The 15,810-nt window shown below is 36.4% G+C and overlaps 1 protein-coding gene across 5 annotated transcripts in view; it reads right to left on the bottom strand.

The window, feature by feature from the left end:
• The window catches only part of LMBRD2 (LMBR1 domain containing 2), a 43,305-nt gene that overhangs the window by 25,226 nt on the left and 2,269 nt on the right, over positions 1 to 15,810 (bottom strand). For all 5 annotated transcript variants that reach the window (XR_006964720.1, XR_006964719.1, XR_006964721.1 and 2 more), the window contains exons 2-5: positions 4,893 to 5,123; positions 4,543 to 4,640; positions 3,115 to 3,210; positions 151 to 318 (exon numbers count right to left, since the gene is read on the bottom strand). Coding sequence is in view for 2 of the 5 variants with exons in the window: in XM_047093554.1 (XP_046949510.1) it covers positions 151 to 318; positions 3,115 to 3,210; positions 4,543 to 4,640; positions 4,893 to 5,066 (536 nt within the window). In the remaining 3 variants the exon portion in view is untranslated. The remainder of the gene's footprint in view (positions 1 to 150; positions 319 to 3,114; positions 3,211 to 4,542; positions 4,641 to 4,892; positions 5,124 to 15,810) is intronic.

The raw sequence follows: 15,810 nt of genomic DNA, 5'->3' as shown, positions 1-15,810 counted from the left end.
ATTCAGATTTCTTTTTGGGGAATCTATAAAACACATAACTCGGTATGTTTCTCAGTAAAATGTCTGTTTACCTGCCCATATGAGAGAAAAGTAAATTTTTAAAAATGTAAACATACATTAAAATAATATTAAGAAAACAACTTTTCTTACCATTCTAAGTGCAAATGTGGGTTTACAGCTACATATATTAAAAATGCTCCAAAAATCAGCAAATAGGTGCCATAATAGATTGCATTCTCAATCAGTGCAGTTTTGATCTTCCCAGTGATGGAAAACCCTCCTGATCTTGCATAGGACTGCATAAAAGGTAACAGAATCCTAGACGGTTGGAAAAACATGATTACAGAAACAACTGACATGCCTATTTATTCTCAAAATAGCAGAATGATGTGAATCTCAATTTTAATGTGTAGTTCTTTTCATAAATATGATTTTGAGTATTAATACTGAACAAACTATAACAGATAACTGAATATGTTTGTAATATTAGATTTTGGGGAGACCAAAGCACATTTCTGGGAGCAAGAGGCCACAATGACCAACAGCGAGTACAACGGTGTCACGAGTGACTTTAACGCCTTTATGAAGACTTTGGACTGCATTCAGACAACGAGGAATCTTTTTCTTTAACAGAAAGGAGATGTGATCAAATTTAAGTTTTCTAAAGACTGGTAAGTCTTCAGCAGAAAGAATGGACTGAAAGGAAACAAAACTGGGACTATGTGGGAGAGGGTAAGGAGTGGTGATATGGTAAGAAGCAGGAAGGGAGAAGCCTGGTTGTGAATACACTGATCGGAGGTACTTAGGACACATCCCAAAGAAGCTGCACTGGAAGTAGTTGGCTATCCAGCTTCAGAATTCGGGAGAGAGGATTAGAAATACAGATCGAGGAGTCATCACCATATCAGTGGTTCTGAAATAACACCAGTAGATGAGATTTGGAAGGGTGAATACGTAGAATGAGAAGGAAAGAACTAAGGCTGACCCTGGGAAAGATCATCTTTTAAAGGAGAGGTAGAGAACTAACAGGAGGAGCCAGTAAAGGAGACTGAGACAGATCAGTAGATATGGAAGAAAACCAAGGAGCACGTGGAGGAAAAAACAGAAGAAAGTGTTTCAAAGTGGAGAGAGAAAACAATAATCAAATGCTGCCAAGAAGTCTAGTAAATTAGGAACCTGTCTGTGTGAGTGGAGAAGTGGAGCTAGAAAATAGAGTTCAATGGGGTGAGGAAAGAGTAAGCAATGAGGAAATAAAGACAGTAAAAGTAAATGTAGACAATTCATTTAAGAAATTTGGCTGGGTAGGATAAACTGCAGTATATTCATATAATGGAAGATTTTACATAAATGACAAAGCAGAGAATACTGACACGTACAATAAGATGCAGATGAATTTCCAAATATGTGAGCAAAAAAAGAGGTACAGAAAAATACATACCATATTAATTCCATGTTTATAAAGTTCAAAAACAGGTAAAATTAATCTATAGTGATGGAAGTCAGAATCATGGCTACCTTTGGGGAGGGTAGGACTGGGAGAGGGACATGAGGGAAGCTTCTAGACTTAGCATGAACATTGTTAATATCCTATAATATCATCTGAGTGCTGGTTATATGGGTGTACTCACTTTGAAAAAAGTCAAACTGAACACAATTTGTGCACTTTTCTGTACTAATTTATACTTCAATAAAAAAGTCTCCCCCACCCCGAGGGGCACCTGGGTGGCTCAGTCAGTTAAGCATCCCACTTCAGCTCAGGTCATGATGTCTCAGTTCGTGAGTTCAAGCCTCAAGTCAGGCTTTCTGCTGTCAAGGCATGGCCTGCTTTGGATCCTCTGTCTCTCGGTCCCTCCCCCACTTGCTCTCTCTCTCTCTCTCTCAAAAAAAAAAAGTCTCCCTCTCAAAATTAAGCCGTGATGAATAGATCAATGAGGTTAGAAGCTAGGAAGTTGGAAAGGATTGCATTTGAGAGATCTGGCTTTTTTTTCTTTTCTTTTTTTTAAAAGGATGAGAGAATTGTATATGCTTTGTTGAAACCGGAAGCTGAAAGTATAGGTAGCAAGAGCTGAAGGAGATGGGTCCATACTTCAGGAAGAGGGATTTCACTTTGTAATCACTTTGAGAGTGACTCTTCCATTCTTTGAGTGGAAGGGAAAAGGACGGGTAGGGAGGTGTGCTGGTGGGAAGCTGAAAGAGTACCATGTGAGGACTTCTATTTTCACTGTGAAGTAGAAAGTAAAGTACTCTGAAAGGAGAAAAGGTGACTGATTCTAGGATGTAAAAGAGAGAGAAAGAGCCACAAAGGGAATAGTAGAGGTTTGAGGTCTGTAGTGATTAGGATTCACTGTGGAGAACAAAGAGCGAGCAGACTAGAGACACATAGAAGTCTGTCAATGCTGGGAGCCTGGATGAGTCGGATGAACACGAATTTACAGGTGCACTACCCGACTGTGCCGTGTGATTTCTCTTGCAAAATTCACTAGCTTCAGTTTTAGAGCTTAGTTGCCTGCAGAATATCTAAAATGCTCAGTAGGCAGTGAATAATGTGAATTTGGAACCCAGCAGAAAGACAAAGCTACCGTGGGTAGAAAGAAACATTTGGAATGCATCCGATTATGGTTACAATTAAAGCTATACAGAGAGGCTCAAGTAACAAGATGACCAAAGATGGGACCCTAGGGAATGCCAACATTCAGGAAATGGGCCACAGAAATAGAACCCATGAAGGAAATTCAGCAGGTTGGGCTAAGCAGATAGAAAGAAAACCAGGAGACAATGATGACCTTAGCAAGAGCAATTTCATTTAAAACTGGGACTGGAGGAAGACTAAATGGAAGAAGGTCAAGAGAGAAGGCAGTAACTAGAAGGGAATGGTGACAAGGAAAATTTTTGGTTTCTGTATTCTATTTCTTGTTTGTTGGGGGTTTTTCGTTTCATTTCTTCTAAGATGGGAGAGAAGTGAATGAGCAGAAAAGGAGAATATACAGATTTAAGAAAAAAAAAAAATTAACACTTGAATAAACCCTAACAATGAAGGTTCACAGAGAAAGTATAATCTTTTTCTTTTTACTTCAGCCAAAATTTAAAAACTTTTTATCCTTCACTATCACTTACCATGTTAAAAATTGTGATGTCCAATATACTACCCTCCAGAAAATTGGCATGATTCCATCAGGAATGTAACTCCATGGCTTGAAACATGGATGTTGGCTGTTTAACAACAATTTATAGCCAATTAATAAATGATGACTACTTAAATAAGTTATATAATTAACTTGTGCATGGCAAAGTTCATTTACATTCAGATATTAAATTACCGACTCCAGCTTCCAAAATTTCACAGAAAACTTAAAATTCAAAGCAGACCGTCAAACTAAAAAAAAAAAGAAACAAAGGGAACAAAACAGTTTGTTCTAGAGAGGAATGCCACTTAAATTTTCAACTTTTAGTGTATTTTCAGTCCTTCAGTAAAAGAGGGCATAATGTTCACTTAATAGACTGATAATGTGAGTCTTTAAAAGTGAATGAATATGTCAAGAAACTAAATCTCTGATTTGAATGCCTTTAAAACTGGTAACTGTCTTTAAAATACACACTCCATTTTGTGGGATTGGTTATTTTCTGGGGAGAGGGAACAGGGAGGTGAAAGAAATTAGGTGATTAACTCCTGGTAACTGGAGCCCTAACTGATTAGTCACTGTGGCACAGATCCCATGGACAGAGATGCCAGTATCTGTATATAATTCTGTTTGAATTTTCTGAACATATGTGTATCTTCCATTAATAGTCTTCCCTGACTATAAGGATACTGTTTAGTCTAGGAGCTTCCAACGATTCACAACTGCTGCTGATCCATATTCAATTTTTAATGTGCTTTAAAGGGAGTAACAGTTACATTTTAAATTTACCCTTATTCAGGTTAGATTAAAAAAATAATAAAAGCTGCATAAAGAAGCATGCAAACACTACTTAGAGCATTGGTAGAAGCTACACTCAACATTTATTAAACCTATTTACTTGGAAGTTTGATATGGATTTAACGTAACCTTTCAATAATTTGAACTTTATTCATTCTCGGTCTAAAACTATAATGCTTTCAAAAGATGCACAATATGAAAAGAACATCCTACATACAGAATAATCCCCTTATACAACCTTGTAAATCAGGCAAAAGAGAAAATGAAGGTTTTTTTTAGATTAGAGAGAGGCTGAGAAGAAAAAAAAAGCCATTGGAAGTCACATTCTTAGTAAGAGGTAGAACCAGGGCTAAAAAAATCAGGTCTTCTCCAAGTTTCTGCTTAGCATCTACTGAAAGGCCTCATGCACCAATAAATACGTAAAATTTATTTAAGCTTTACATTTAAATAGAATACAATGTAATTAAAAGTCTACTAGCAAAGGATGGGAGAGGCGTGGGGGATGAGTAGAAAAAGAAGATCAACTGTATAAATTTAAATCCCGAATGGTAAGAACAGACAATTTTAAAGTAATTTTTCCTCTACACTATTTAAAAAAAGAAAAAAAAAAAAAGGAAGAAAATACCTTGGAACTGGGGTAGCAGTTGCGTGGAATCCTGTAATGTTGCTGTTCTCGGTAGGGCTTGAGTTTGCGGCTGCATGCTTACACCGGTTGTATATTGTCTAAATCAATGAACACAAGGTTTAAAAATGAAAATCAGAAGGTTACAGAGTTACGGGATACTGGGGGGTATCAACCTATCCACCAGTGACCTTCCTGGTTATGTTTTTTAATGATCACATTCACAAAGATTTAAATACAAAAAGTTAAGCATGACCTTATATAATTTAGCTGTTTTAAGAACTAACATATCTCAAACATGCTGTATGATTACAATTGCCTTTCAAATTGCAAAACTCAGTTTCACCTCTTACCGTACTAACATCCAGAGGCAGTATGAAGACGATAAGAAAGCAGAGATACCAAGCTAGCAGTGTTCCAATAATTACAAGTCTATGCTGTTTCTTAAAGTCTCCATATCGATGAAGTAGGAATAATGCCAGAAAAAAGACAAAAACAATCTCGAGTCCCAAAGCTGCACCACTCATTATTGAATGTTCACTCTGACTAACCAAAAGTCATTCATGAGCAGGTCTGGATCATATCTGTAAAGTGGAAAAGAAAAAAAAGGTAGCATTAACATAAACAACCACTTGGAAATTTCCTAAATATTTGTTTATTGACGTGTTAATAAATTCTTTGGAAAATTGTCAGGCTTTACATTGAACTACAAATAGAAGGAAAAAGGGTATGCCTGGGTGTGTCAGTCGGTTGAGTGTCCCACTTCGGCTCAGGTCATGATCTCACAGTTCGTGAGGTCGAGCCTGGAATCAGGTTCGCTGCTGTCAGCACAGAGCCTGCTTTGGATCCTGTCCCACCACCGCCTTTCCTCCCCTACTCCACCCCCACTTGCAGTCTCTCTCTCTCTCAAAAATAAATAAAACATCAAAAAAAAAGAAATAGAAGGAAAAGGATAATTCCCACTCTCAAATACATATCTAATTTTTGAAAACAGATCTTAAAATCTTGACATAAATTGTATCTTCAGGAAAAAAGTTATCTTAATGAAAATTATACTACTTCTAAAAATATTGCAAAATAAGAATACTGAACGTGAACTGTTTCAAAAGTATCATTTGGAGTTTGTTCCTTACAGTTATAAGCCCCAACAGAAGTTTTATACAAATACACAATTGACTAGATCCTAAGTAATCAGACGTTTCATAAAATAAAGTTTTCCACAGTCCATTACTTAAAATGTTCCAAAAGAGGGAAAAACAGCAAGAAAAAGACCATTTGAAAACATTTCCTTTGTTTGAAATAGTTTGTTTTTTTGTGTGTGCTAATCTTGTCTTAACAATTTTAATGACTTGAAATTCTTACTTATTTACTGCTTCACAAAACACAGTACTTGATACTTAAACAACTTAGGTTTGAGCACTGTGGGTCCACTTACACATGGATTTTTTTTTTTTTTGATAAATACAGTACTTTATATGTCCTCTTCTTTATGACTTTCTTAATAACATTTTCTTTTCTGTAGCTTAGTTTATTATGAGTATATAATATGCATACAATATATGTTGAATCATTATGTCATACACCTGAAACTAATATAATGCTGAATGCTAATTATCTTCAATAAAAAATACTCACACTATAAAATAAACATCAAGTTCATCCAGTAAAACACACACATAGACATACACACAAAATATCTATTAATCGGCTGTTTACATTACAGGTAAGGCTTCTAATCAACAGTAGGCTATAAACAGTTAAGTTTCCAGGGAGTCAAAACTTATACGCAGATTTTCGACTGTACAGGGTTTGGCACCCCTGACCCTTGCAAATGTATACTTACCACTTTTCCATTTACCTATATAAATCTTACTTTCTTTAAAGAAAGTTACCTATTTTATATGTAGAAAAATTTACCAATGATTATTGAATAAAATCATACACTTGAGAATTGGTTTTTAATTTTTAAATTTTATTTAAATCCAAGGTAGTTAACATATAGTGTAATAATGATTTCAGGAGTAGAATTTAATGATTCATCGCTTATACAAAACACCCAGTGTTCATCCCAGCAAGTGTCCTCTTTAAAGCCTATCACCCATTTAGCCCATCCCCCCACCCAAAACCCCTCCAGCAACCCTCAGTTTGTTCTCTGTATTTAAAAGTGTCTTATGGTTTGCCTCTCTCTCTTATCTTATTTTTTCCTTCCCTTCCCCTATGTTCATCTGTTTTGTTTCTTAAATTCCACATATGAGAGAAAAATCATATGATATTTATCTTTGTCTGACTCACTTATTTCACTTAGCATAATACACTTTAGTTCTATCCACATTGTTGCAAATGGCAAGATTTCATTCTTTCTGATTGCTAAGTAATATTCCAGAGTGTGTGTGTGTCTGTGTGTGTGTGTGTGTGTGTGTGTGTGTGTATCACATCTTCTTTATCCCAAAACCAGCAGAAGAAGGGACATAGTAAAGATTAGAGCAGAAACCAAGGATATCAAAATTTAAAAAAAAGAAAGAAAAAAAACACAGCAGAACAGATCAACGAAACCGCGAGCTGGTTCTTTGAAAGAATTAACAAAATTGATACACCCCTATCCAGTTTGATCAAAAAGGATAGGATCCAGATAAAATCACAAATGAAAGAGGAGAGATCACAACCAACACGATAGAAATACAAACAACAATATGAGATTATGAACAATTATATGCCAACATATTGGTCAATCTGGAAGAAATTCCCAGAAATACATAAACTACCAAAACTGAAACAGGAAGAAATAGGAAATTTGAATAGACCCATAACCAGTAAAGAAATTGAATCAGTAATCAAAAATCTCAAAAGAGCCCAGGGCCAAATGGCTTTCCACGGGAATTCTACCAAACATTTAAAGAAAAGTTAACACCTATTCTTTTGAAGCTGTTCCAAAAAAAATAGAAATGGAAAGAAAACTTCCAAACTCATTCTATGAGGCCAGCATCACCCTGATTCCAAAACCAGACAAAGACCCCACTAAAAAGGAGAATACAGACCAAATTCCCTGATGGAACATGGATGCAAAAATTATCAACAAGGTACTAGCAAACTGAATCCAACAATACGTTAAAAGAATTATTCACCATGATTAAGTGCGATTTATTCCTGGATGTAGGGCTGGTTCAATACTGGCAAATCAATCAACATGATACATCACATTAATAAAAGAAAGGATAAGAACCACATGATCCTCTCAGTAGATGCAGAAAAAGCATTTGACAAAATACAACATCCTTTCTTGATAAAAACTCTCAAGAAAGTAGGGATAGAAGGATCATACCTTAAGATCATAAAGGCCACCTATGAAAGACCCACAGCTAATATCATCCTCAATGGGGAAAAACAGAGCTTTCTGCCTAAGGTCAAGAACACAACAGGGATGTCCACTCTCACCCATTGTTCAACATATGTTGGAAGTTCTAGCCTCAGCAATCAGACAACTAAAAGAAATAAAATGCATTCAAATCGGCAAGGAAGAAGTCAAACTTTTAATCTTCCCAGATGACATGACACTCTATGTGGAAAACCCAAGAGTCCACCAAAAACCTGCTAGAACGGATATGTGAATTCAGCAAAGTCACAGGATATGAAAATCAACATACAGAAATCTGTGGCATTTCTATATACCAATAAAGCAGCAGCAGAAATAGAAATCAAGGACTCAGTCCCATTTATAATTGCACCGAAAACCATAAAGTACCCAGGAACAAACTTAACCAAAGAGGTTAAAAAATCTATAGAAAGTTGGGGCGCCTGGGTGGCTCAGTCAGTTAAGCGTCCGACTTCGGCTCAGGTCATGATCTCGTAGCTCGTGAGTTCAAGCCCTGCGTCGGCCTCTGTGCTGACGGCTCAGAGCCTGGAGCCTGTTTCAGATTCTGTGTCTCCCTCTCTCTCTCTGACCCTCACCTGTTCATGCTCGGTCTCTCTCTCAAAAATAAATAAACGTTAAAAAAAAAAAATAAGAAAATAGAAAGCTTATGAAAGAAACTGAAGAAAACACAAAGAAATAAAAAACATTCCATGCTCATGGAAAAACATTCCATGCTCATGGATTGGAAGAACAAATATTGTTAAAATGCTGATACTACCTGAAGCAATCTACACATTCAATGCAATCCCTATCAAAATAACACCAGCATTCTTCACAGAGCTAGAACAAACAATTCTGAAATTTGTATGGAACCAGAAAGACCCCAAATAGCCAAAATAATGTTAAAAAAGAAAACCAAAGTTGGAGACATGACAATTCCAGACTTCAAGTTATATTACAAACCTGTAATCATCAACACTTGAAAATATTCTTAATTATAAATGCTGATAATACAGACACCAGCAAATGGTTTATTTTTTTCTCTCTCTATGCTTTTAAAATAATTTACCTTTACTAACTAAATGCAGCATGTTTGGTTCACCTTTGTAAAATCAATTTTAGGCATTTTTGTTGGGTCCATGGACTAACTACACTATTCCAAGTAATAAGTATCTTAATAGTGAATCAAGATTGGATACAAAGGGGCGTCTGTGGCTACATCAGTTGGGTGTCTGACTTCGGCTCAGGTCATGATCTCAGGGTCCATGAGTTGGAGCTCCGCATCTGACTCTGTGCTGACAGCTTGGAGCCTAGAGCCTGCTTCAGATTCTGTGTGTGTGTGTCTCTCTCTCTGACCCTTCCTTTGTGTATTTCAACTAAACATTCCTTTGTGTATTTCAACCAGTATTTTCATATTTTTTAAATATTTCAAATTGACCCTCTTTCATCACTCTATCACCATATCCTGCAATATCTTTCTTCAAAGCACTTATCCACCTGATATAATGTATATTTATATTTATTTTCTCCCTGTAGCCCTTTTCCTCCATCCCCACCTCCCAGACTTTATGAGAGCAGAGACTTGACTATTCAGTACTATATCCCATGTCTCTAATATAGTATTCAGCATACAGTAGATATTCAAAGAGTATTTGTTGAATGAATGAATAAGTGAATAAAAACATTACATTTGAGTATATACATAATTTTTATTAATGCTGACTATAAAGGCAACATAAAACTCTTGTTATGTTCTTCAAAACCGATTTTACAAATACTTATCACAACTCAAAGACTTACTACATCTCTGCCACTACTAACTACTACTCAAAATTTCAAAATTCAATTTCTATGAGAAAAACTTATACCATCACAATAAGAGTAGGTCAAATCTTATTTGTAATTCAAGAATAGATTAAATGGATAACTCCATGCAGAATGTGCTGATGAAAGCCATTACCATCTTCAAGATCCAGCTTTTAAACAGACATAACTCAATGTGAATTTAAATGTAACATAGTTACTATCTGAAAATCCCTTTATGGTTTGACTGAGATATTTACTTTCCTGAAATTGTCCAGTCCAAGGAATATGGTAGTCATAGAAAAAAGACTGAATATCAGAGATTACCAAGGAAATGCTAAAGTATGGCAGAAGCAAATGACAGATTATTGAAGTATAAGAAATGATATTAAGATTATCTAGTAACATTTGAAAATTACCATAACATTAATGGAAAAACTCAATTCACACATTTTACATTTATTATAATATGCATGAAAAACACTTAAGACATTGGGGCGCCAGGGGGGCTCAGTCGGTTAAGCGACCAACTTCAGCTCAGGTCATGATCTCACAGTTTGTGGGTTCGAGGTCCGCCTGGGGCTCTGTGCTGACAGCTCCGAGCCTGGAGCCTGCTTCGGATTCTGTGTCTCCCTCCCTCTCTCTGCCCCTCTCCTGCTTGTACTCTCTCTCTCAAAAATAAATAGACATTAAAAAAATTTTTTTAAGGAAAACACTAAGACAAAAATGAATTATAAGATTGTTGGCACAGGCAAACAACAAAATCAGTTATAAACTTACCACAAGCTACTAATATTTTTTTTTTTACAGTAGCTGTCAATTTTTCAGTCTGATTCGATTGCACTTTAAAAATCTTATAGATGAATAAAGAGAACTATGGATCCCTTATTCTAGTAATAAAGAAATGGTTTGGTTCGATCTCTTCCATTCTCAGTGTATTAGTCTCCTATTCCTGCTATAAACAATTCCTATAAACTCAGAGGCTTAAAACAACACCCTTATATCATAGTTTCTGTGGGTCAGATGTCCAGGCACAAGTTGGCTCAACTGAATTCTCAAGATCAAAAGCAAGGTGTCAGCAGGTCTGTGTTCCTCTCTGGAGACTCTGGGGGAAGAATGTACTTCTAAGTTCATCCAGGCTATTGACATAATTCAGTTTGTTATAGTTTTAGAGCTGAGATCGCCATTTCCTTGTTGGCCGTCAGCTGGCATTTACCCTTAGCTCCAGAGGTCTCTTTCAGTCTTTGCATGTGGCCCTGTGTACCTCAGAGACAGCAATGGTTTGTCAAATCCTCTCAGGAATCTTGGACTTTCTCTTCCACTCTCGGGGGGAGAAAACTCTGCTTTCAAGGGCTTATCTGATCTCACTGGGACAATGTGGATAATCTAGTCATATTTACTGGTTCCAAAGATTAAGGCATACATATCCTTTAGGGTCTATTATTCTGTTTACCACACCGTCCATTCTGTTCAACCTGAACTCCTGTTGTCTTGTTATGGCACAAGGTTAGGCCTAAGGGCCCCATTAAACTGGAGATGAAAATTGGGGTTTCCCTAATCTTAGGTGAGAAAATAATAGTTTCAAAGTCCATAACTTTGACCTGTACCTAAATTCAAGTGAGGAATTATTTTTTTCAGTCTAGAATGACAGCACTTTTCAAGGTTCTTTACGAATCTCTATATCCTGTTTTGGTTATTTCAGCTCAATAATTTTGTGTTCAAAGCTAGAGGCACACCTTATTCCCCATCTGATCTAGTTATCTGTATGTTCAATTAATAAAGTAACTGTCAATTAAAATCTAATAAAAATATAGATTAGACAACTCAGGTTTGGTTTAGTAAAAAAAACTCATAACCAAGGAGTACAGCAATTCGGCGATATGTATCAGATACCTTTAGAAAGGTACATATCCTTTGTCCTAGCAATCCCTCTTCAAATAACCTAAAGAAAACCCAAAATGTGAACAAAAATTGATCTACGATATTATCTTTCATGGCAGCATTATTTAAACATGAAAACATAGCAACAACTTAAATGTTTGTACTAAATAGTCTAGGAAGTCTCAAAAGCGTCCACCAGTCTCATCGCTGTCCACTGCCCTTTTGAAAAAAGCAGCCAAGGGTTTCATAAATCACTAATCCTGCAAACCTGTCCATACTGATGGGAGCAGGGATCTGTGCATGTGTCAAGGACTACAGAACAGCAACACTCCACTACAGGCTGCGATTCAAAGAAGCCACCAGATTCCCCAGTCTGGAAGAAAGGTGAGATCCACAGGGGCACTTTAGAGATGGCAAAGGGACAGGGGTGGGGTCCGAGGAAGTGCACATAAGAAACACACGGACAGGGGCGCCTGGGTGGCGCAGTCGGTTAAGCATCCGACTTCAGCCAGGTCACGATCTCACGGTACGTGAGTTCGAGCCCCGCGTCGGGCTCTGGGCTGATGGCTCAGAGCCTGGAGCCTGTTTCTGATTCTGTGTCTCCCTCTCTCTCTGCCCCTCCCCCGTTCATGCTCTGTCTCTCTCTGTCCCAAAAATAAATAAACGTTGAAAAAAAAAAAAAATTAAAAAAAAAAAAAAAAAGAAACACACGGACAAATATACATCAAAATGCTAACAGTGGCTGTCCTAAAATGATAAAGACATGATTTCTATTTTCTTCTTTGTGCTTTTGTGTTATGTGTTTTTAATTTCAAATAAAGTATTATTTTGTAATTTTAACATTAGTTAAAAATCAGTGTAGTAATATGGAAGGTAAAACACACAGCAAATAGAAAATGAAAAATTCTGCTGTGGTGCTGGGTGTCTAAAGTTACAGCTATTTTAAAATACAAATGTTTTATTGTACTGTGATAAACCTGGGTTCCAAATCCCAACTCAATTTAATAATTGCATAACTTTATACAATTTAAGCTATTAAGTGAGGATAAATAATCACCTCATGCAGGTTGCTATGAAGATCAAAGGAGATACAAAAGTGAAACACCAAATAGGAGTTCGAGGCCCAGAATAGATCCTCAATAAATGCTATTTGCTAATCTCCACCTCCTTTATATCATGTGCTTCTAGAAGATAACCAGTTGCTTCAACAATCTCAAAGCATAACTTTATACCATATAGTCTCCTCCCCCACCAAAATATGGATACCAAATGCTTTTTGCTTCTCATTCTCTGTGGTTACCACAGCCTGAGTCCACCCTCATTCCTATAAAACAAAAAATGATTTTTGCTCCAAGAAATTGCTCCCCTTGCCTCTCTTGACTAATTGGGATTACCTCCATAGGTCTACAAAGTAGCCCAAACACCCCTTCACCTGTCTGTTGTGAAGGGACAGAACCATGTCAAGGTGTGTAAGACATGGCAATGTCATGTAGAAAGACAATGCCATTCTCCTAGGAACATGATCAAAGTGGAGGTAGATAAAAATGGATCATCTGCTGACCTGCAACCATGTACAGCTGTGCAAAAATATACTCCAAGGACAAAAGAGGAAATGTGCCTTCACCCACAAAAGTGGTCCTTCTAGTAGTATTCTTCAAATATTAAAATAACATGTTTAGGCTAAATGACAAAAATGAGTGAAGAATATGCAAAAATTTGGAGGCAAATCAAAATTCAGTTCCATGTGATTAGAAATTGAACAGGAGATTTAAAGCTGTCACAGGGTGGCATGAACACCAACAGCAGCAAAAGTAGATTTTACTCAAAATCAAAACGCCAATTCATTCAATCAAATTTTAGTACTTGAAATCCAGACATAGTCTCCCTTTCAAAATACCAGTTCTAAAGTCTTAAACATTTAAAATCCATGTCAGTCTTTGAACAAGTATCAAGATCTCATACAATCCCTTTCAAATGCCTTTCATAATTAGCTTGTTATTGTTACTGACTCGGGGTGCTGTTTCCCAAGTACTTTATGGCTGATAGGTTTTTTAGGCTAAATTTAAGTGGAAAATTTACAGGTTAAGAAAATTTTGGAATTTGAAGCATCCTAAATATTTTCAAAAAGAAAGAGAAAGAAAAGGAAAAGAGAAGAAGGGAAGATGGCAGGAAAGATTTGTGGTAGCAACTGAACACAAATATTTTGTCCAAACCTAAGGTTCCAAAACTGAATGAAAGATTTCTAGCTAGAACCTAATGATTCATCAGGCTCAGATTGTGTAAATTTAAATGTGTCTTTATTCAGATATGTAAAATAATAAAAACTAGGAGGCAACTCAACATCTTAATAATGAAAAATTGAAAGTATCAGAACTAGATGGAGTGATGAAAGTCAACAATTCTCTACCACCAATAAAAAATTAAATCTTTGAAATATAACCATTATTCCATGTTTAAAGATTTCAGGGAGATGTACAGGGAGAATTCAGTTTAGGATATACCACAAGAGAATGTGGCTCCTACTCTAAAAATAAAAACAGTTGTAATATTTTTTGAAGTCATTTTCAAAAAATGAGCTGAGTTGCCAAATCAACCAGGTAAGCTGAATTCCAAAGTGTGACAAGCCCTTCTGAAGAAACAGATACGTACAAAGTGCTTAACTTTTGGTAAGGCACGGGAGAGAGGAGAGAGTGAGTAACCATGTAAGCAGGTAAGAAGAAAACAATTGGAATTGTAATGGATTCTTAAAGATTTCAGGTAAAGAGATTGTAAGACTTATTTTGGTAATTAAAGAATAATCCTTAGAATCCTTTAAAAAAAAAAAAAAGTTTATGTAGTTTTGAGAGAAAACATAAACAGGGGAAGAGCAGAGAGAGAGGGGGACCGAGAATCCCAAGCAGGCTCTGGGCTGACAGCAGGGAGCCCCGTGCAAGCTCGAACCCACTAACTGCGACACCATGACCCAAGCCAAAGTCGGAGGCTCAACCAACCGAGCCACCCCGGTGACCCCTTAGAATCCTTCTTACTAAAGTAATTAAAAACAACAACAACAATAGCTAACATTGAGTATGAGTTTACTGGATTCCAAGCATTATGCTAGCACTTAACATACTTTATCAAATTAGACCTCACAACCTCATAAGAAAGGACTATAAATATCCTTATTTACAGAACAGAAAAGGGTACATAGAGTAAGTAGTTTGTCCACATTCCCCGTCAGTGAGTGAGTGGCAAAGCTGGGATTCAAACCTACACATTCTAACTACAACATGGATACTACAGAGTCTCTTTGAATCCAGACATACTTAATGCAATTTAAATTGTTTAAATGCTTTCTTTTGCTCCATTTCATAGTAAACAAGAAACATTCTATTAATTGTTCCTTTACATATATCAAGATAGAATGCTAGAAAAGTCATGTTTAATATAGAATTAACTAAGAATTTTTACCTTCAGGTAAGACTGCTATTACTTAAGACTGTTAATCTACATGAGGAAAGTAGAAAAGAAAACAGAGCAAATCAGAATAGGGAAAGAACCCTTTTGTTCTTGCCCCAATCTGTCCATCACAGAAAACATCAAACTACAGAGATCGAAAGATCTACTTTAAAATTAATGGAGGGAAAAGGATCCTTTTGAAATTTGATGGCAGGTAGAAACTTCTTGCTATGTAATTGTTGTTAGTCTTTTGTTCCCTTAAGCTAAATAACATAAAAAAATTAAAGAAATCTTTAAGATTTCATGCTATGATGGAACTAAGAAAAAAGCACATCACTCTTCTAATTTAAATACAATCTCTTGTCATATTTCATTTTCAAAAAGAACACTAATATATTACTGAACATATATACATATACATATATTTATTCATTTGTTTATATATCTTATTGTCAAGTGTAGTTTCCAGTCCTTTTTGGCCTCTCCTGTGCCTTCATAATATTGACTATCTTGTCCCTTTTACAATAAACACTTTCCCAATTTACAAAGTTACTTTGTTTTTTTTTTTTTTTTTTTTTTTGAGAGAGTGGGGAATGCACAGAGAGGGGACAGACGGGTGAGAGACAGAGAGAGAGAGAGAGAGAGAGAGAGAGAGAGAGAGAGAGAGAGAGAGACAGAGAGAGACAGAGAGAGAGAGAGAGACAGAGAGAATATCTTAAGCAGGCTCCATGCCCAGGGCTGACTGAGCCTGATGCAGGCTGGATCTCAACAACCATGAGGTCATGACCTAAGCCGAAATC

This window comes from Lynx rufus, unplaced genomic scaffold (assembly GCF_022079265.1).
Source record: "Lynx rufus isolate CCGP_SWC_20201006 ecotype Redwood Valley unplaced genomic scaffold, mLynRuf1.p SCAF_1, whole genome shotgun sequence".
Lineage (NCBI taxonomy): Eukaryota > Metazoa > Chordata > Mammalia > Carnivora > Felidae > Lynx > Lynx rufus.
The sequence above is the reverse complement of the archived record's forward strand: the minus strand, read 5'-3'. Positions and strand labels throughout refer to the sequence as shown.